Raw genomic sequence first — 22,987 nt, 5'->3', positions numbered from 1 at the left:
TTTTCCTTTCTCATAGATGGGTGTTGGAGCTTGATGATCCTTGATGTCCTTTCTAACCCAAGCCATTCTCTAAGCCATTCTATGAGAGCAAATTGAAGTGAACATTTCTAGAGAAATATGGTTAGATCTTACAAGATGATAACTCACCTATTATTTTTTTTTTTTGTATCAGAAATCCACCTTTTCTGAGAAAATATTCAAATGCAATAATCTCATTTATGATTTCCTAAGAATACATATCTAGATTTTTCAGCCAGCCCCATTTCAAATGTTCTCAGTGACCTACAAATTGTTCTTCAGTCTGAATAAATGACTTTTTAAAAATGGCAGCTAAAATTACTTGAGTGGAAAGAGAAACTTCCAGTAAAATGTTGAACATTAATTTATCAGCATTAAGAAAAAAAGAAACAAAAAACCCAGTGGACACATTCAGGTTAGACAGAAGGCACAGACGTTTAGCTGTAAAGTGAGATTAACTATTGGAACTCTGCTTTTTGATGAGGTAGATTCTAAATAACTTAAAATATTGAGGTCTGAATGGTTAAATAAAGGTTTTCTTATATCTCAAATGGAGGAAGGAAGGATAGGAGGTCAGTTGAAGTCGAGCAGAGATTTGATAGGGTTTAGAAGTGCATGGCTCGTCTGTCTGCTTGCTATGGTTTAGTGTTTTTGTGATATTATTTAATCTATGGTTGGAAATAGAAAAATTGAAGTGACTCTGGACCTGGCAAGGTCCTGAGAAGTTGGAATGGTCTCCAGAAGGTGTTCAGTCTTTCTCAAGGATGGATTCCTACAGATTTTCCTGTAGAGCTTTTGAAATCTTGCAGAAAATACAGGCCAACAGAGAGATGACAATGCACCCCACAGCAATGGTCTCTACATGAAAGGTGTGATGTTCACAGGTAGAACAGCAGTGCTGCAGGAGGGGGACTGCATAGTGTCATAGTGTGAAGAAGTAGCTTCACATTTGAGAAACTCACGTTAAGGATCTGAGATGTAAAACTTGCTGAACATATTCTTGCAGGACCCTCAAAACCCTGCACTTACAACAAGAGTGCTTTATAATTCTGTTCTCTCTGAAAGTAATTGCCTTCTGCAGAGGATGTTTGGTGCTATAAGGGGCATCAGTGAAGAGAGGCAATGGCTACATTAATAAGGAATAAAACAAGAATTCCAGTTCATACAAAAGTAAGGTTTTCCACTTACTATGTCTTTGAATCCAACTGATTAAATGACTTTGTTTATGTTTTCTTAGCAAAGAGGAAGTACAAGAGACTTTCTCTTCTTGCATGTGAATTAGAAAAGAGAACGTCACTTTTTGACATTTGTCATTCACGGGTTACTTATCTGTCTCTAGCTTATGCCCAAATCTCAGTGATCCAGCTGCTCAACATTAATGTGAGAACATGAGTTTGACATCTGCACTGAACTTGAAAACAACTGGGCTAGGATCCACTGGATTTTCCCATTAAGACAGTATTGCACTGAAACTTTCTTCAAATTTCTGCCATCTATCAGCTCAGAAGTAATTAAGATATAAGAATTTCTTAAGAACAATGTTCAGCTTTACTGTGACTCTACTGATTTTCCTGGATTTATCAGAATTGGATTAATCTGATTCCAAATCATGGCTGATGAGTGGGTGGGTTGGTGAGGTGGTCATTGTGGTGGCTCAGTAAAGTTGTCCTCTAGTCCTTTATGCAAGAGGAAGGTATTGCCTCTTTGGTTTTGACTGCATCCTCATTTATACTGGCATGATTGAGAGGAGTGTCACTGAGTCAGATTTGCACTCCAGTGACATGGACACAAGCAAGAAAAGGATTGGGCAAACTATGCCTAAACCCCAGTGGATTTGAGAGCCTTCTCCAGTAGATTAGGTAGCTTTTCTTTCTATCTTTAGTGCTGCAGTCCTGATTAACCCTCCAAGCTGTGGTCAGTCATTTTGAGGACAGTTTGATTGACAGCACATAGCCTGGTAACACTTTTCCCTGCGTTGTCTGGTGCATTCAGTCCTGGAGGTGGTTGGATGGTTTTGTTGGCTTTTGTCTTTTAATTTTATTATTTTAAAAATCCTGGATATTCAGTGAGGAAAAAGTCATCTTGAGCAAGCAACATGAAGTATTTTGATGTAAGTATGTACTGAGACTTCTCTGTTACGTATATATATATACGTATTTTGGCAAGATGACCATTTTTGATGTTTTGCCAGATATTCAGTAGAATGCCCTTCCAATTCTGTGAGAAACTGAGAATAAAACACTTCTCCCTGTGGCAACTGATTATATTTCATGTGATGTTTTTATGGAATTCTCTTTCTTCATATTGCATGCTGCTTCATAAGATACTGCCTGACAGACCTTTAATGTTTGGGTGGGTAACCAACTATATCACCCCAAATACATGGGACAGTATTGCTTCACACAGGTGATCCCAAAACAGCCCTGTGAAAATATCCCCCAATAAAATCGCCGTTTGAAAACTCTTTAATTTATTTCTCCCATATTTTATTTGTTTATAGTTCTTTCAACATGGTCCAGCAGTTGGAGATAGTAGAATAAATGACTGTTACATGTCTAGGAATGCAGCCAGAGTATTGCGGGTTACTGTTGGTCTAGAGACCACAATTTGTCTGGATAATGAGTTTGTTTGGAAATTACACTGCGGGTGTCTGGAAGCTCTGATGTCGGTCTCACAGGGGAAAAAATTAGGGTCAACTTTCTGAAAACTGTTGAAAAACAGAGAAAAGAGATATTTATTGTCTGCAAGATATGGTGATGCACTGACCTTTAACTGGAAAATAAAGAACTCGATAATTGCTTGGTGAAATATGTCAATAGAAAGAATAAATCACACCGAAATTTTTCAGTATGCAAAGACATCAAAAGGAAAAGAACTGTCCAAATGATAATCCTTCAAATCATGCCTAATGTCTTTTCTCACCTCCCCAGGTTAAATTTTCAATTACTGCAGACATGAATTTGCTGTAGTGCAAAAAGTGCACAAGTGTTTCACTTGAGCATAGCACAGTTAGAAAGTAATGGTTTCACTCCAAAACGTAGTGAAAATTAGTGTTTGCAGGTTGTTGAATACTGCACCTCTGAAAATCACTGACGGAATTCCCATTATTTAAAGTTTTCACAGAACTGGTTCTCTGATGAATACTTTGTTAGTAGGACGCCTATTTTCTTGAAACTACAACTTTATTCAAATGCTGAAAGTAGCGTGGAAAAAAAAACAATAAAGGAAGTGTATCATTAAAAATGTATTAATTACTTTCTAACTCATTTTTGAACACTAAAAAAATTATTTCTCATGAGATTTTTTTTGAAGTAGCCATAGAAAATGCTATCAACTAAGAATGTAATCTGTAAAGTTAACAGGGCTCAGGTGCAGCCAGAAACCACTACCAAAAATGATACTGTGAGATTTTTTACTTAAATCTGGGTGATTAAATTACTCCTTGGAATTGCTCTGTATGTTCATAAATTGTCATTCATCGTATTCATTATAACCAATGTTTTGACAGGGAGAAACAAGAAAGAGTAAAGTCCAGTCTCTTCTCAGCTTGTCTCCATCACAGCAAATAGTTTAAAAACAGGTTCCAAAGCCTTCAGACTCTCACACTGAAATGAACTTAGCTTTAAAAGTGAAGGGCACCAGGAGCTACCATACAAACTGGACAGATATTATCCTCCTATCTGTCCCTATTTGGCTAAATTCAAGTTTTCTCTTTTTTCAGCAGAACCAAATTTGTTGTTCTTTTTGAGGTCTTGAGATATGCCATGCTGTTTTTGTTTGTATAACTGGCCTCAATTTTCATCTAGATCTTGTCTTAGCACACTGTGGCATGGCCATGTGGAATTATTCTGAACCCAGGCTACTCTTGGTACAATCAGAAACGGTGTCTGCTACACTGTGCACTCGCTACGTGAACCAGGAGTTGGACCTAAGGATCCTTGTGGGTCTCATCCAACTTGGGATACTCTAGGATTCCGTGACCAAATTCAGTATTTTTTTTGGTTGTTTGGTGCCAGTTCATAGGCTTGATGGGTTACATGAGAATTTCAGTTCTGTTTGTGAAAAGAAAACCACAGTAATCACCAGTTCTGACCGTTTCAGAAAAAAAAACCTCAAAGATATCAGCAAGGAAGACACAAAGCTCAGAAGGACAACAGAATACAAATATCTGTTTCTGTGGGTTTTGCCTGGGGTCTGACTTGTGGTTTTGTGTCTTGAGGGCTACTGACACCGACTGAGTTCTCACTGGCATCTGCAGGACAAGGATAGTTTAAGTGTGAAGAGCAGTGTTGTGGCTACTCTTGCTGCTTTATTTCCTCACATCTACCTGAGACACAACTCCACGTGTCAGAATCTGAACCTCAGATGGTAAAACAGTTGTGAGGGAAAATGAACTTCAATCCCATGCATGTTGGGCTGCGATTCTGCATGACTCAAACAAACTAATCTATTTTTGCTTTTTTTTTTGTAGTTACCTTTAAGCAAGAGGAATGACTCAGGTGCCTGCTGACTACCTGTCCACCACCAGCTCCTACAATTATGATCAGCCCCTTCCCTCCGTGGGTCGGACAAGCACTGTCACCCAGGTACCCCCAGCCAAGAAAATAACCTTCTTCAAGAGTGGGGATCCTCAGTTTGGGGGAGTGAAGATGGCCATCAACCAGCGAAGTTTCAAGAGCTTCAATGCGCTCATGGATGACCTTTCTCATAGAGTCCCGCTGCCATTTGGAGTACGGACCATCACCACCCCACGAGGAATACACTGCATTAGTGAGCTGGACCAGCTGGAGGATGGAGGATGCTACCTTTGTTCCGACAAGAAATACGTCAAGCCTATTAACATTACTTCTGCTGGGCATAGGCCAGGTCCTCCACGAAATGGTCGTCCCTCCAGTACCTTGAGAAGAGCAGCCCAGGAGGGCAGACTGGATGACTATTCCACATCTTTCACTCAGCACGGCCCCAGAATACCCAAGAAAATCACTCTTGTTAAGAATGGAGAAACTAGTTTTCGGCGCTCAATTATCTTGAACCGCAGAAACGCCAGGAGTTTCAAAACACTCCTGGATGAGATTTCAGAGATCCTGCAATTTCCAGTGAAAAAGCTCTTTACTGTTGATGGGAAGAAGGCAAGTGTCTCTGGTACCTCGTGCTCTGATGCTGTTAATTTATGAGGTGTTTTCATATCATTCCATATGATGCAAATCCTATATCCTATGATGCCAATTATTTACCCACACTATCTTAGCCCTTTGGACTTGTGACTGTCACATTAGTTACTTCCCCATGAGTTTTATGTTGGTATGATGTAGAACAATCTGCTTCAATCATCTAATAGTTTCATATATTGCATGCTGACTCGGGTTAATAGGAGGCAACTTCTGACATGTCCAGAAGCTCAGTATTTTGCAGAGCAGGCACCTTCATTATGGAGGAGAGGAAGCTGATTTCAACTGTCAATAGAAATAGGCACTTCCAATTATAAGCAACAGTCTAAATGACTGCAGGTATCTGGAGATGGCTTTGTTTCAGACTTAGCCACTTTAATGTCAGTGTCTAAATGTGTCCATAGGTGAGGTAAGTAGCTAAGCTCCCACGCAGCTGTTGAAACTCAATTGAAGCTGACAATCAATTGAGCTTGAAGCTGGCCAAAGATAAGTGCCTACTTTACAGGCCTTCAAAATTGGTTAGATTCTTTGTTTCTAGCTTCCATTAATTTATTTGCAAGTTTACCATGAAGTTTACCATATCCCACAGCTACAACTGTATTATTAAATTTTAAAAGTGTCAGTTCACTACTTCATCCATTCTGCTAAACTCTTGGCATCCTTCCTGGTTTGGCCCAGATATTGGCCCAGAATAACCATCTCCCAGATAATTTCTGGGAAAAGCTTAAGGGTTAGGGCTTGTGACCATTCACTGTAAGAAGTTTGGATATGGTCAGCCCAAGTTAGTGTTAGAGCAGCTGGGATGTTTCTGTTGGCTCCCATGGTGTAGAATAGGGTCTGGCACTGCTTGATTTACTATTACAGCCAATTTGAATTAGGAAAAAAAAACAATCAGTGCTGCTTCTAAGATGTGTAACAATCTAGAGCGTTATACTTTGCTGACTATCTTTCCAGTTTTCAAGACTTGGGTTCCTGTTCAGTCTGTATGAAGATAGTAATCTTGTGTAGTGGTAGTAACATTTTCATCTTCAAATTTTGGGAATTTTCACACAGTTGTGTTTGTTTTTTTTTTTAAAGAAACCTTTTGCCTCCTACTTAGTACAGTCTTGGTGTTCTCCTCGTGGGTCTGAAAGTTTTCCCTCCAGTCAATATAACTTCTTTTATTCCTGTTTGTTATAAACAATAATACATTAGCTGGGCTTTAGAAGTAACATACACCCTGTAAACACTTCATCTTTATTATTATTCTACCTCTATCTTTCCTTTGGAGATCATCTAGTCCATCCTCCTGCTAAGCATGTTTCTTACACCAGATCACACAGGAAAGCATCCAGGCAGCTCTTGAATATCGTGAATATCCCCTGAGAAGGCTCCACAACCTGCTGTGTGCAACTGTGCCAGCGCTCTTTCATCCTCAAAATAAAGAAGCTTTCCCTCTAGGAAATGTGCTTATTGCTGTCTTTAATGGAGAACATTTTAAAGTTTTTGGTTTTGTTTTACCATTCCTAATTTTAATCATTTACCTTTTGCTTTCCAGCAGTTCTTACTGCTTATTCATTCATGTTAGTACTTAATGGAGCTTATAGCCTGGACTGGAGTGCAAAGCATTTTTGAACCACAAAAAATAATAATAATAATCAATCAGTCTTGGGTTTTTTCAGTCTCTCCCTTTTGTAAGGATTTTCTAAACTACTTCTATTCTTCTGCCAAAGTTTTCTTGTTGTGCCTCATCCTCAAGATCTCTATTCCCTATGTACAGTTCCTCATGTCCCCAAGTTTTCACTAGATACTAAGAGTTTCCTTGAAGAGTGAAAATGACAAATCTATCATATCTTTTGGGGCAATTTCCTCAAATTACCTCCTTCAGCTGCTGCTGAAGATTAATTTTGACTGCATGTCTTACCTTTATACTTCTGTTTACATTCTCTTCTAGTGACAGTGAGTCATGCCTTCGTTCTTCCATGGCTATTCAAAGATGTCTATATGCCTCATATTTCTTGGGTAGTTATTTTTGCTGCTGTTCTCTTCATGTAATAACTCAAATTCTCTTTTAATAATTTTGTTTGCTACTTTTACAGTGTTCCTATGTACATTTTAGAAAACCTTTTTACAGAGACCCTTTTTTCCTGGAAAGGGGAGAAAGGGGATGAAGGTTGCTCAGAAGGCACTGCTTCCTATTTACCACCATCTGATGTCACAGGCCAACATAATAAAATAGGAGACACATCAGGGCAGCCCTTATAACTCTTGACATGCATTCCTGTGATATGACAGATGAGCTTAACAACAGTGAGATTTCTTCCTGAGCAATGTATCTGGAATGCTGCTTGATTGACTTTGTATTTCTCTGGCTTATAATAACATTATTCATAGCATTTAATAGCAGATTTGGAGTCTTTTTTTGCTAACCTTTTTTTCCTTAATGTATTGAAAATCAAAGAGATGAACCCTCTCCTGCAGGTGAATCAGTGTCTTTTTCCATCAATGAAAGTACTGTTTGTAGACCTAAGAGCATTGCCCCTTCAGTCTGCTTTTGTTTTCTTCTACTACTGGAACTCCAGATCTAAATTAAAATCTTAAGTGAAATCATCTCTGGAACAGAATGCATGGTTAGCTTATATTATCCCAGTGCCTCTGTTTTAATTTCTTTACCATCCTGAGTAAACACGGAACGCTTCAAAATTACACATTTTATTTTCCTGCTATGTCTTTATGTGGATATAAACTGAGACACACATGGAAAAGGCTTGTTGTTGGGCTTGTTTTGTGTTCCTTTCATGCAGCATTTAATTCAATTGTAACTCATAAGGAAATAACAATTTCGAGCAGCAAATCTCACTAGCTTTTGTACATCAGTACTTTTTCTCAACTCGTCTCATTTATTTTTATGACTTTCATTCTGCCTTTTATCTTTTTTTTTTTTTCTTTCCAAAATTGGCTGTAGTCTGAAGTTTCACTTGTAATGGGAAAAATGCTAGAGATTTCATGAAGCCGATGGGTTAAATGTTTTACCACTTTTTTCTCCTGTTCAAAAAAAGTCAGAAGAAGGTCATGGGTGGTTATGCAGAATCCTATGTCTAAAGGTGGTAGTGTAGATTCAAGATCCATTGGAAGCCAGCAGAGATCTTACTTTCAGGATCAGATTATTTTGCTGTTATTTCCCCTTTTTCTTTTGATACCACCTATTTGCTTTCTTACCTCTCACATTTTGAAAGTAGTACTTCACAAGCTTTTGGGGAAGGCCAGATTCTTTGCCAGTTGTTTCTTCTGTAGCCTGAATTATGGGGCTTTAATTGCTCCTAGGTTTGAAAAGTCTTCCAGTGCTATAAATTCACAATTAACTTTCGATAATCACAAAAAAAACACCTCAGGTCAGTAGAAAGACTAATTGAAAGATACTGATTCCAGTGTCAGCATAATTACAAAGGGGTTCTGTTGGAATTTGCACAGTTGAATTTTTGTTCTGTTTCATGAAGCTTTGAATTGGGTGAAACCAATATTTTGTATATTGGTAGTATATTGGATTTTGTGCCTACTGGAAAGAATGAGCTACCCCTGCTGAACTGAATAGGTGTTTAAGGGTCCGTGCACTGATTTCAACAGTATGAAGACTCTCCTCTTGAGCTAGCAGTTGTTCCTCTTATCAGTTTTTAAATCATAATAAATTGATGACTGTGGTGTTGGAACGAAATCTGATTTGCTTTTAGCCTAGAAAAAAAGTTAATTTTCCTGCAAGTGTAAATAATACAGCTCCTTTCAGTTCTAGTTGTTGTTTTCAAGGTGACTAACTGGACCAGCATTGGTTTTTAAACCCATTAACATGTCATTAACTTGCCAGTTAAACTTTGTGTCAGTTTGTGCAATAAAAAAGGGATAGGCCTAGGTTTATTTCTTCTAAATCTTGTCACCTTACTAGGCATACAGGACGGGGATCATTTTGCCTGTTGGAAATAATTGTCTCTTTTATTTCATTTCTCAATAGAGAAAGATGAGAAGACTTTCTCAGCCTAGTCACCTAAAATGAGAAGAGATTGACCTAGGAACAATTATTCATACACTTGTTTTAAAGTCCTGCAGATATTTGAACATTAGCAAACACAAGACATGGGATACTACATCTGACAATCTCTTACTTGGTGAGCTAGTTGAAAATTGCAGCTTAGCTCATTTTTGCTAGGGATATTAGCTCTAAAAAGAACCTGTTGTACTACTAAGAATAGACATCTCAGTAACAAAACATAGAATAAAACATGTAGGTTTTAGTCTCCATCAATCATAGTTTCATCTCTGTTATGGGAAGTTATCATGCAACCCATTGGACAGCCTTTCTCCTTGGGTCAGACCACAGAAGAGTGAACCCTATGTGCATATTCCCACTGCCTGCCTCCTAAAGTGGGAAGAAAGTCTCTTGGAGCAAAGAGATGGAGATCACAGAAATACCAGAAATCCTCACAGACATTTAAAATAGAGAAGTGACATGTAGGATTATGTGACAGCAACTGCACACTACTAGAGGATTTCCCTTGCAAATGTCAGTCCTCCAGGATCCACTTACTGGGACTTGTTTAAGCCACAGGAAGCCAGCAACACGACTGTGTCTCTAGCTGTAGGTCTTGTGATTTCTGGACTTACTTGAATCATTAGGCCATCCTTTTACTGGCTGTCTTTATAACAAAACCAAAACAAATTCTTCCTTAAAATCCAATACTCTTTCTTGCATGGCATTTGAAACCACACTGTGTTATGGCAAATAGTTTACATATTTTATGGCTACTGGTGGCAATTACCATGAGCTGCTCCAATGGGACTTATCAGCCATTAGAAGAGTTTTCCAAGGGATGTGGCTAGTTTTGTGTTTGCTGGAGTCCAGCCAAGACTTGGATATGTTTTTTCTTAGGCACACTCAAGACTGACTGTAAGTTATTATATTTGATGACCAGAAAGACTGTATTTCTCTAAAAGAGAAAGCATTATGGAATACAAGAAAGTTTCCTTGAGGGATGAGGGAATTACTGTGCAAATTAATCAGGGACAGTCCTGACTGAAGGAATGCTTCCCTAGGCATCACTCACTGGAGAATGTAAAGGATTAGCCATTAGAAATTCCTTGGAGGTAGGGACCTTCACTTTGCTTCCGTGTTTGTGTAGAGTTGGGAATGAGAGACAAAAGGAGCTGTGTCAAGACTAACCATTCTCAAACAAATCAAGCAAGCCTTTGGCAATGGACAGTTGTAGCAGAAGGGCACATATAAGTGATTCTTTCCTTCATGTATAGTCCCAGCCTTACGCAGCTGAAGACCTAGGTCAGAGCACTTTGATCCTGAGACCACATGGAACTATCTAGCCATACCCATCTTGTGGGTCTTCTAAAATATCCTCTTACCTGCAAAAACTGGATGCCTACATCCAAGCTACCTATTTGGAGCACTGCAACAAGTTGTCCAGAGAGGCTTTAGAATCTCCCCCCTTGGAGATCTTCAAAATCCATCTGGCCTTGTTCTTGAGCAACCTGCTCTGGGTGGCTCTGCTGGAGCAGGATGGGACCAGGTGAACCTAGAGGTCCCTTCCAAACTCAGCCATTCTTCAATTTTGTGATTCTGTGGAAAGCTCATTGTCATGTACTCAATCCCATAACTTCCCAGAAGCTGCGTGAGAGTGCAGGTGGTTCATCCAGGCTTTAAACACATAAAAGACTATTCCAGTAATGTAATAGCGCAGGCAACTATATGACAGTGCTCTGGATCCAGGATTGTTTAATTTACTACCAAAGACAGAAGCTTTATTTTTAGTTGTTATTAGTAAAGGTATTATCCTGACTTCTATTACTAAATCATTCTTGATAATACTGACTGTATCTACAGTGACCTTAGGGTACAGGGCAAGGAAACAGGCTTGTCTGACATATTTCCTGACTCCTGACATATTTCCTATGCATCCTTATAGCCATTTCTAGGATATCTGTAGACTGCCTGCAGGCATCCTCAAGGCTGATCATGTTTGTCTACCAAGCTCATCTATCTTAAAGATAGGTGTCATCGAGATCCTGATGGAAGAGGGAAATGTGATACATAAAGGCAAATGAGCAAATATAAAGGTTTAAATGAGAGAAGGAAGGTGATTGTTTCCCTTCTTGGAATAGTTAATTTTCTCATTCTGTGTTGCCATATTCTCTGTGACACTTGTTTTTGTGCTGTGTTCAGATACGAATGATTCCAATCAATTTCAGACCCTCATCTGGTGCAAGCCATTGTTATCAAGTGAACTGTACCATTTTCCACCCACCATGTGAGTGACTCACGGTCTGAAAACAAACCACAGGTTTCAGGTTCAATATTCTCTGATTCCATGCCAAAACCACAAACACTCCAATGAGATTTACACAAGCAATCTGTAAACCTCATCAAAACTTTCCATGAACCTGATCCATAAGAAGACACGTATCCAGGTGTGTTTTATGAACCTTTGAGATGCCCTGAAATCATTTGGCCCGTTGCCTTACAAGATGCAGTTAAAAGGACTCCGTGTGCTAGCCTCTTTCTTATCTAACATGTACCAAATCTAATACTTTCTTATCTATCATATACCAAATGCAAATGATTCCCTTAGCCTGAGGAGATTTTGTTCTTTCAATAATAACGTAGCAAAGTGTAATTACTTTCTAATTCTTTTGAATTTAAGCCGATAGTATTATTGAGTATGTGCAATAATATTTGTTAGCATTATGCTTCTACTTATTTATTTACCTAGTGTACAAAGAATAGCAGAATTCCACCCTCTCCTGGAAAAACTGTGAATATTCTTTTAGCAATTTAAGTAGAAATCACTGATTCTGGAAATGCAGATTTAAGAGTTTTTGGCAAATCTGAAAAAGAAAACAGAACGTCTTTCATGTTTTCATTAATTTGTTTCTTCCTCTGGACTATGAGCAGAGAATCCAAAGGATTCTACTTCAACTCAGCAAGGTCTAGTTCTCTTTTGATGGGCATCTTTTCTGAGATGAATCTGCCTAATATCAGGAAGTTAATTCTACAGTGCTGTCAACTTCAAATCTGTAGTAGAAACTTAGCAAACTGGGGTTAATGGTCTGGCCTTGATAAAAAGAATACTCCTGTCCAATTAAAGCAAGGTTTCCAGCTAGATATTTTTTCTTTTTTGCCCCTTTTACTCCAGAAATTGACCATCATAGGCTGTATTCTTAGTACTCAATGGAGAAAAATGCTTCATGTAAGAAGTGCTCAGCATGGTAAGACCATGGAGTGGTGCCATACTGGGTTCTATGGGCATTCTATGGGCTTGATCTAGAAGCAGTAGTCCTATATACTTAGTCCCTGTGTTTCTCTGTACAGCTATATTGTGCTCCCTTCCTCCTTCAGCTTCCAGCTGAAGTAGTTGTGTACATTTCTTACGTAGAAAGAGAAAGCTTTGAGGACTTCTGGTCACAGGGAAAAACTTGAACTCATGAATCCCCACAGAATCAGTCATAAAAAGACTAATCATAAGAACAAAATGCTTATCATTTTTCAATATTTGTCCATCTTTAAGCTAAGCCTACCCTTGGAAAGCATGAGGGCAGGCACTTTGAGAAGTTTGTCTTATTAGTTTTAATGTCTGTGTTGGATGTAGCTATTTAATGAATCTGGTGTCAAAGAAGCAGGTGGCAAACTGGCAGTCCTGTAAGGGATCATAGTATATCAGAAAGTGGAAAATATCTGCAGTAGAAACTTTTCAAGAAATACTTTGATCTCTTGTATGCTGAAGTTTGCACTCTTAACAGAAATTTTGTCTGTTTCTCTGGCTGATTCAAGATAAATAAATTCCTCAGTGTCAGACCTTGTTTTGAGCTGATGGAGTGGCTGGGTAAGGAAAAGGCCATAAAAAGCTTGTGTGTGACGTTGATGTGGAGATCTCATGACTCCAGAACCCAGAGAAAGTCCTAAGAAAGACATTCACAGTCTTCATCAGCAGCTTCCTCTTCTTCTGCAGAGGTAGTAACCTCAGCATTTCTCATTTGATCCTAGCAGCTTGTTCTACCAGATGAACCAGGCTGTAAATCAGTTTTCTTCCCCTTTCTTCACTTGTTTCTCAAGAACTTTTCTGAATTTTCTTTTCATGCCTTTTTTTTTTTTCAGCCTTTCCTCTTCCTTCCCCTTATTCTTTGTGGTATTTTTTTTTTTTTCCTTCTGATTCCCAAACAATTTCCAATAGCCACTGAACTTCTGATTGCAGTACTTCTCCTGGATTGCTGAGGAACTTGTTCATCCAAGGTATTTCCAGGACCAAACTCAGAGCATTTTCTTTATGCCTGCTCAAAGTGCCAGATGCAGGGAAGATGCATCTTTGAGTCCTCAAGAGTAAGCTGCCAGGTAAACATGATCTTTACCTGGTGACGGAGGAAGCAGAGAAGTGCATTGTTACTCCAGATTTCAAATATTTTACTTTGATGGAGTGCTTCATGGCCTGATTTCCAGATCACAACTCCCAAAGATGTCACTTTTCATGCAGTTCTACACAATGGTCAAAACAAAAAGCTAGAGAGTGCATAGAAAAGTCTTCCTGCAGCCCATGTCTGGGCAATTCTCCTAGGCTGATGTTTTGAGAAGTGTTGGTATGACCAATCATCTTCTATTACTGCATCTCTTTGGCATGTGAACTAATGGACAGGCCCATACTTCCCCGATATAATTAGTAAATATAGGTAGTAGCATGTAATATGCTGAGAAGATCATCTGCTATTGCAGGAGCCTAGGATACTGGCATCTCTCCTGCTTCCTGCATGTGAATTTTGAGATTCTAGATTTCATATAGCCCCTAGGAGATCACAGCATTGATGTGCCATGGAAAAGAAAGATAATGCGTAGTGTTTTCTGGACTAATCTGGTGCAAATCTACCGTTTGCACAGGATTAGATCCATTTTTATGTTTCAGTTCCCTATTTTGAGTTCAATATTAGCTTTTGCTCTGCCTTTCTTCTCATGTGACAGGAGAGCCTTCTGGCTCCTTGTCAGATACACACCCTGCCACGTCCATCAGGCCCACCAGCCTTTTCCCAGTTGGCAAATGGGGCGTTCCATGGCAGTAAGGCGTGCAGAGGGTTGGCCATGCTGATGTTAGTGAAAGCGAGGTCAAGTAATGCACTTTTCTGTACCTTCCCCCTTTCTTTCTTCTGCTAATTTGCTAATATGTATGTGGGCATGGAGTGGCAACGCCCCATTACTCACATTCTGACCAACAGATTAGCATAGCTTTAAAAAACCACTCCCCAGAAGCACCTCTCTCATTCCTCCAGTGCAGTATCAGAGAAGAGAAAATGGGTTCTTCAAATTAATAAAATATAAAATGTATTACTACTAAACTCCAATCCAGATCCTATGTCGTCCTTCCTTAAATACAGTATGACTACAAAACAGAAAGGTTATCTTGTAAATCTGAGTGAAAAGTAAAAAGGAACAGATGAAAGAACTCAAGGAAATGGGGCAATGAGTCAGCATGAGAAGCAATGAACTCAGCCCGTTAGCCTCTTCTTCAACATGTCTGTTACTAGTTTTTCCTGTTTCTCTCTCACATCTCAGTACTTTGGAAAGTTGACCATCTTATGGATTCATGATCTCAGCCATGTTTTGCATTATTTCCCCATTCGGACTTTCTCTCCCCGACTCCTTTACGTGTCTTTGGTTGGCTGGCAGCCAGTAAAGGGAAAGCAAAGTGTACATCCTGCTGTTTACCTTCATCAGGAACTGGTAATTTTATTCAGCTTCTGAGATGAGGACAGCCTCCATGAGTTCTTTCTTCTCTGGCATAAGGCAGAGGACAGCATGTTCTCTACAAAGAGAAAAATATTCTTTAACACAGCTCTTTAGAGCTATTCTGCTTGCTCTTCTTCTATTTTCAGTATTGATGACTGTTGCATTATTAATTGTGTTGCAGTAGCACCTAGAGGTGCTTGCTGAGATCACAGCCCCTTTGTTACTGTTCAGTTCCTGGTGTATTTATGGAGACAATGCATTCTCCAATGGATCAAAACTAGACTGAGGAAAAAGATGTAGTTCAGAAGAAATGATGTCTCTACATTTCTTCCTGACACAATAGTTGCCTTCTCAATGGGGTTGAGGGTATGTCTATTAATTTATTTTTTTTAAATAACACCTAAGTGTTCTGAACCAATCCATATAGCCCACAGTGACATGGATTTCTTGTGCTATGTATAATGAAGAAGAAAACAAAACTACTCCTTTGCAAAATCACAGTTATATCATCAGAAGTTAAAAGAATTCAACAAAAACTATGAACACTGCCAAAACTTCTCTGGAAGATCCTGTGCATGTAGGTTTAAAGCACAGCAAACTACAGGTTTTTTTTCACATGACAACACCTGATCTTTAAGACACCACCGTAGTTTCTGGACCAGAAGTTGACTGATCAGAGCAAAGATCATTCAACAGAAATAAATATTAGCATCAAGATTTTTGCTTCCTGGCCCAGAACTTCCCTCACAACCTCCATAATTCACTTTGTTCTTGATTGATGTAAAGGTCAGCAGAGAGGTCTTGATTCGTTCCAGTGGGATTTGGATCTGGCCCTGCTGTGGGATTCGGAGGCATCATTTCATTCCTGAGTTACACAATGAAACTTCAGTGAGAGTCAATTTAAGCCCACTGAGTGACAACTGCTAGACATTCCCTTTACATTTTGTTCAGAGCAGTTTATGTCTGCATTTCAAGTGCTTTGAACTGTTAGTAGCCTTTACCATGAGGACATATGATAAGGTAACTACATTGAGGGAAGTCACAGAAGGGCTTGGAGTAGACCGATCCAAAGGAACTCCTTCCTAAACCCTCAAAGAACTTCATTATAAGCCTTTTGTTTTCTTCTAATTTATTCCTAACTCTTCATTATCACAGATTAGAGTATGCTTGCAGATGCCGTGGTTATGGATTAAGCTTGCACATGAAGACAGTTCTCTAATTGTCATTATGTAAATGTTCTAGATGCATCCTTGGGTTTCAGGTGGTAGTCTGGTGAGACACAGGTCTCGTATTTATCTTGAATCCTCTCTGCCATCTTCTCGCAGAGATACCCTTGAGATACCATCTCAAACTGCTCTAGGCATCTACATTAACATAACTGCATTTAACTAGTTGATTTTTTTCTTTAGAGACAAGCATGTCTAGAGGGGAATGTCTTAAGGGAGGAGACAAATAGGAGGAGAATCAACTCTTTGAAAGAGTTGATAACTGCAGAACAAGGGGAAATGGTTTTAAGATGAGGGAGGGGAGATTTAGGTTGGATATCAGGGGGAAATTCTTTACAAAGAGAGTGGTGAGGTGCTGGAACAGCTGCCCAGAGAGGCTGTGGATGCCCCGTCCATCCCTGGAGGTGTTCAAGGCCAGGTTGGATGGGGCCCTGGGCTGGTATGAAATGTGGAGGTTGGTGGCCCTGCATGTGGCAGGGGGGTTGGAGCTTCATGATCCTTGAGATCCCTTCTAGCCTTGGACATTCTGTGATTCTGTGAATGTATCACCTGTATCAGGTGGCTTTCCTGAGGTGAAACAACCTATCCTCCAGAAATATTAACTGCTCTCCACCAAGTATGTAAGAAATTGAAATGGTATAAAATGACTTTTATCAAGTTCATGGCGAAACTTGAGGGAAGAGCATTCCCTTCTCCATCACACTTCTTTCAGGTGATGACCAGATTTTGCAAATTTGCTGTCAGCTGTCTTTGTTTTAAAAGATGCAATACTGCTTTCACATAAAAGAGTATCCTGGCATGGGTATTCAAGAATCTTGCTGTGGCAGCCCAAGAGTAGTGGGAAATCTGTTTGCCAGAAGGATTTCCATACAGGTTCCTGCTCAGAAAAGATAATAGCATCTCTGAGCAAAGAGGACATGAATGTTGGAAGAAATCTGTGGAGGCCAACCAGTAGCTGCCACTGGGTCATAGTCTGACCTCCCACTTTCTCCTCTGCATTAAAAGAAAACATCAACAATTTAAGGTTTTATTAAGTGACTTTTTTAGAATGAAGCACATCCTACCTGCTGGCATTTATTTTTTCTCCACTGATTGTGATCACTAAGGCAGATAAGACACCATGCTGCTTATCAGGTTGCTGCCCACATGACAGCAACAACCACATATCCTGTAACAAATTACAGAATCACAGGAATGCTGAGGTGAGATGAGACCTCTGGAGGTCATCTTGTCCAACTCCTCTATTCAAACCACAGCTAGAGCAGGTTGCTCAGGACCACGTCCAGCTGAATATCTCACAAGATGGAACTGTGCATGCCTGAGCAACCTGTTCCATTGCTTAATCACTCTCATGATGATTTTTTCCTTATGCTTAAGTGGAATTTCCTGTATAAATGAATTATCCAATCCAGTACAGGTCAGACAACAACAGACTCTAAGGTCCTGTGTTTTAACTGGTTGCAATGAAGTCAATGAGCCCTTTAAAATCTTTTAATTCTTACTGCAGTGATAGTTCCTCTTCTTCATCCCAGGTCTATAACTTTCGGCCTGTCTTGTTCTATTACTGTACAAAGCCTAGGTCCCAGAAGTGGTGACTGTAGAGTAAAAGAATTCCTAAGAGTTAGACAAGGATCATGCTCAGGAAGGCACGTTTCAGCCTTGGACAACAAGATCCCATATGCTGGAATTCATACTGTCCTCTCTGTGAGATCATTCCCACCTCATACACATCCTGAACAGAGATTCAACATCAGATTATTTTTCCATAATTTCATTAATCAGATCCATTATTCCATCTATTTCTCTGGGGATCACATGCTTCTAAAATAAGAATAAGCTGCTGCATCTGCTTTTAGCCATGGTGCTACTGACAAATCTTATACTCCAATATCTCATGCCACTTCACCAGTTTTCTGTTTGACATTCTGTCTCCTTTCCCAGCATGGAAATCAGTGACAGAAAATGCACGGAAAACACAGTTTCATAGAGTTATAATAGCTCTTGATCAGGTGGTTGTTATGTCCAAGCAGAAGAACAGGATTGCTTCTCCTTGGGATAGCAAAATAAAACCCATAGTTTTCATGCCAGCAGTACGATGCAGACTCCAGAAAAGCCAGAAATTCTGCACTTTGAGTCTCAACAGCAGACCTTGGCATGCTTACAGGGTCAGGAGCTGAACCATTCATGTTAAGTGAAGTTATTTTTATGTATGCCTCCAAGAGAGGCAAAGCTGAGGAGCAAACATTGTGAATTTATACAATCATTAATTTAGAGAAATTAATCCTGCAAGATATCAGGCAGAAGATCTATTTTACAGGAAAACCACTGCTAAAGAGCTGATGATGCCAGAAATACTACATGACAGAACCTTTATTCTATATAAAATCACACAACACAAGAGAATTCAATATGATTTAGCTTGTGCAATGCATAGAAATGCAGTAACTCAGCTGGCTCTGCTCTGTTGACTGCTGAAGTGGTGTCATTGGCACAATCCATTTTCTGCACACGTAACACCATGGTGATGTGTGTGCACGGCACCAGGGAAGGAAATGACCTGGGCAAAAATCATACAAATATTTCCTATGGTGGGGTTTTACAGGCAGATTGTTCAAAGTCAAGGTCAGAAGGGGTTTCATTTCTGATTTTCTTCCTTCTGTCCATTCTTTCCCTCTTCTTTTCCTCCTCCTCCCCTTCTCCTTCTTCCTACTTGTATTAATACACACTGAAAGATCTCGCTAACAGGATAAATCAGAAAAGAGTGGGAATGAAATGTACAGGCAGTTAAAACATACTCCAAGTACTGTCATTTAATAGATTATAGGCTTTCTGTACACTTTCCATGTGAGCTAAAGAAGCGTTTCCTTTAGAAGTGTGCAGAGCAAAATTGGGTTTATTGACAAATGGCGAGCAATAGACATAGACTGAGATTTGTGTTTCTGCCTCACGATACGAATCATATAGACTCAGTTTTGTTGCTTTACATGCAGTTGTGCTTCATGCAACATTGGAAAGATGAGACACTCTTACTGCAGGTTTTCACAGCACTAAACAGGATGGGACTCAGGTTGCAAGTGCTGTTATAGTGCAAACATTAAATAAAAATTAATGGGAGGATAATGGGATATAAGCATATTCACAGTAAGTAAACAAATAAGTAGACAAATAAATGAATGCCATGTGCCTTAATTTAAGGAAATCTATCAGATGAGTTTAATAAGATTGTCAGAGTGACTCTGTGTGCCTTGCTTGTTTTTTCACCCTGTAATCATGCATCCATTCTCTGAGTAGCACAAGATCCAGCACTGGTATCCCAGTACCTCTCAAAGCACTGGTCATACAGTTTAACAAATCTCAGAAAGCCTTGGAAGCATTTCACAGACTTGAACTCTGATAGATACTGATCCTGCATTCCTTTGCTATGTGGAATTTAGAAGATGAGGTTTTTCTTCTTGCTCCATTGAGCCAGGCACGTGTGACAACCACAGAAGAGTCAGCACAGTGCCTGTGAGACTTTTCTATTTTGTCCTCAGTTGCTGGTTAAAGAGCTGATGATTGAGTGACACGGTTGGGTCAGGATGCATCTTATGGGTGAAGTGGTGCTCAGCTCACCATCAGTGCTAGCTCTTGATAGCCCACTGCATGGCTGCTTTTTAGTAATAAGCACTCACATGCTCCAGAGATTCTCTCCTGTTGTAGCAGCCTGAGAAGCTAAGAGCATTCTAGCACAGCTATGAAGACCCCAGGCAAATGTTGGCCACCCTGAAGTCCTGTCAGACAGTGAGAAAGATCTCTCAATCCTCTTCAAAGCCATCAGGTGATTTACTTGAGAGCTCAAATTCAGTCTTACAAATAACAGACTGCAGAAGAAAGAGAGATGAGGAGTTTCAGGCTTTGTCCAGCCAATGCTCAGCAGACTGTGCAAATAAAAAATCCTGCTCCTTTACTTCCTAAACAAATGCTGTGCTTGAGTAGAAGTGACTTTATTCCACTTCTAGCCCTGCTATTGGTTACCAGCTGCAGATGGCGTGAAAGACTTTGTGTGTAATCTACCAACAGGTCATTAAGTGGAGATGATGATGCAGTCTGTAAGCCTGGGTTCTCATGGGGGAACGGAATCCTTCACAAGGATGATCCCCATAGAGAGACAGTGTCCCACACTGTCCATCACTGAGACAGTGCTTGAGGTAGTAGTAAGGAAATCACCGTTTAGATCCTTTCCTGAGCAGAGGAAGGAAGAAAATTAATGATCAGTCTGGAATACAGCATCTACCAGATAATAATTACTGTCCTGTGCAGGACTTAGAAGAATTACAGAATATAATCCTCTACAAGAGAAGTTGAGAAGTCAGCAGATCCAGTGTCTTTCTCAGTGAATATGTATCATGCTAAATTCTTTCCCAGAAGGTGTAAAACTTTCCAATAAATAAGATATCCCTACCATTATGCAATCTCTCCCAACTCTTCCCTATTTTGTGAAATCTGATTAAAGCATAACAGAGCTTCTTCATAGAACCACAGAATTATAGAATCGTTTGAGTTGGAAAGGACATTTAAAGGCCATCTGTCCCATGCCCTGCACTGAACAGAGACACCCAGAGCTCTATCAGTGCTCAGAGCCCATCCAGCCTGACCTTGGCTGTCTGCAGGGATGGGGCACCATCGCCTCTCTGGGCAACCTGTGCCAGTGCTTCACTACCTTTGCTGTAAAAAATGTTTTCCTTACATCCAATCTGTAAGTTTTCAATGGGAGAGAACTGCAAGAGAGCCTTCTAGCAGCCTCTGATAGACCCTGAAGTTCTCTACTCTTCGTAACGTTAACATGTTTATTTTAAGGGACATCTAAAAGCCAATTGATTGCAGATCCAGGAGGACAAAAATAGGTCTCATCTGTCACCTGATGGTGATCCTCTTTCTCTTATCTTTCCAGATTGACAGCATGCAGGCTTTGCTGCATTGCCCCAACGTGCTGGTGTGTGTCGGCCGTGAGCCATTTAAACCTGTATCAATGGAGAATTTGAGGAAACACTCGGTGGAGAAGCTGCCTGACCTGGCTCCTCGTTCCAACGGCAACAATGTCAATGAAAACAATGAAAGTAAGAAAAACTCTGGGTCACGTTGCACAGTCATCTCCAGGCCTGTGTCCTACAACTTAGAGATTATAGGCACCTATTGTACTACCCCAATGTGTAGATTTCATGTGTGCTGCTTCACTTGCAAAATGCACTTCCCTCTCTGCCTCCCAGGCATTTCCATCCTCTCCTTCTTTTTCTCTGGTTTCCTTCTAGGATTTCCTCCCTACACCCTCTAGTCTTTCTTTTACATGCTCCCCATGTCTGGCTGACTTCCCTTCCTCTTTCATATCTCTGTGTCTCCTTTTCCTTCCAGAACTCCCTCCTTTCCTGTGTCTGCCTCTGAGACTCCCCAAACCCTTGAGATTTCCCACGAATCTTCTGTCTCCTTGTCTGTCGCTCATATAATGCTAGCACTTCTGCACCAGCACCAGAGAATGCTCTGTATTTGTTTGCAGAAGACTCAGTTTCTCAGACTCTGTTAAACTTTTTCTAAATAACAGACAACTTTTCAGGGTGTGAAAGTCATTTCAAACAATGGAGCTACCTGCTGTTAAAGGAGCTACTTTTGGAAATAAAACATGCTTTTATAGAAAGGTCATGTTCAAGGAGTAGTATGCTGTGGGTTATTCAGAACCTCATCATGGATTCCTTGAGGTCACAGGTAATCATCCCAGCTACCCTTAGTAGCCAATGGGAAGGAGCTTCCCATTTCTACAGGGTAATATCTGTATTAGGGATTTGGTTTTGGATGAAATGAAGCGTGCTCTGAGGTGGCCATTCCTCTCTCCGTTGTCAACAAAAGGAACCAGGAAATATTCACTTAAGTGTTGACAACTAGCTGTTGAAACTTCTACACTCACACTCTGAGATAGAAAAAAAAATTGTAGAGAGCAAAGAAAATAAACAGAAATTCTTTGTCCATCAAGAGATTGAACAGACATGCCAGTTCAAATGCATGAAGATGGTTAGATAGGAGCTATTTCACATCTCATGTGTTTTGGTTGGTGTGCTCCTTTTGGCATACAGCCTTCCTAAAATGCCCTCCATTCAGCTGCATATTGACATGCCCATGGAGCCATGTAGTTGTTTATGTATAAACAAGTAAACTCTCAACAAGATAATGTATGTACAAGAAATGCTATAGATACATATTTTTCAAGACATCATGACTGCAATATGCTCTGCCTGTATTGAAGGGTCCAGCACCTCAAGAAATCTGTGCAGATCACTACAGTGGGTCATAAAGGTGTTTGGATTAAAATTCTTAAAATTTCCTTACTACTGTTGTTTCTTTCCATGATTACTCTGTTTCTCTTTCTAACTCCACCGATTTATACTTTCTTTTCCATTTGTTCTTCATATTTTAATAAATATTATAATTATTCATAGTGTCACATCCCTGTGTGTATTGAGCACTGCCCTGATCTACATGGCCCTACCTTGTTTCCAAGCATACGAACGGAAAAGTAGATAATTTAGAATAAATGCTTAACACTTCACTACTAGCAAAGGAAAAGGTCATTCCTCTATTTAAGTTTTCTCTCTCAAATAATGATGTAAACATTCACAAGGAGTATTTGTAATGTAATTCTGTGATAAATAGGGAAGTTCTGATACTAACTTGCTCTATATGTCCTTTTTCTTTTCTTTCTGGCAGGTTTTATACTACCAATGCAGGGGAAAAAAAAAAAAGCTTATATTCTAATTTAGATTCAAAAAATGAAGTTTAAGTATAGAAACTTTTAATATATATGGTTC

The 22,987-nt window shown here is 39.7% G+C and overlaps 1 protein-coding gene across 1 annotated transcript in view; it reads left to right on the top strand.

Annotated features, from left to right (window-relative positions):
* The window catches only part of RP1L1 (RP1 like 1), a 41,083-nt gene that overhangs the window by 10,952 nt on the left and 7,144 nt on the right, over positions 1 to 22,987 (top strand). The window contains exons 2-3 of the mRNA XM_090136602.1: positions 4,490 to 5,147; positions 21,085 to 21,250. Coding sequence (XP_089992728.1) covers positions 4,509 to 5,147; positions 21,085 to 21,250 — 805 coding nt within the window. The 5' untranslated portion in view covers positions 4,490 to 4,508. The remainder of the gene's footprint in view (positions 1 to 4,489; positions 5,148 to 21,084; positions 21,251 to 22,987) is intronic.

This window comes from Phasianus colchicus, chromosome 2, assembly GCF_987193195.1.
Source record: "Phasianus colchicus chromosome 2, bPhaCol1.hap1.1, whole genome shotgun sequence".
NCBI lineage: Eukaryota > Metazoa > Chordata > Aves > Galliformes > Phasianidae > Phasianus > Phasianus colchicus.
This window is presented reverse-complemented; position numbering and strand designations above follow the sequence as displayed.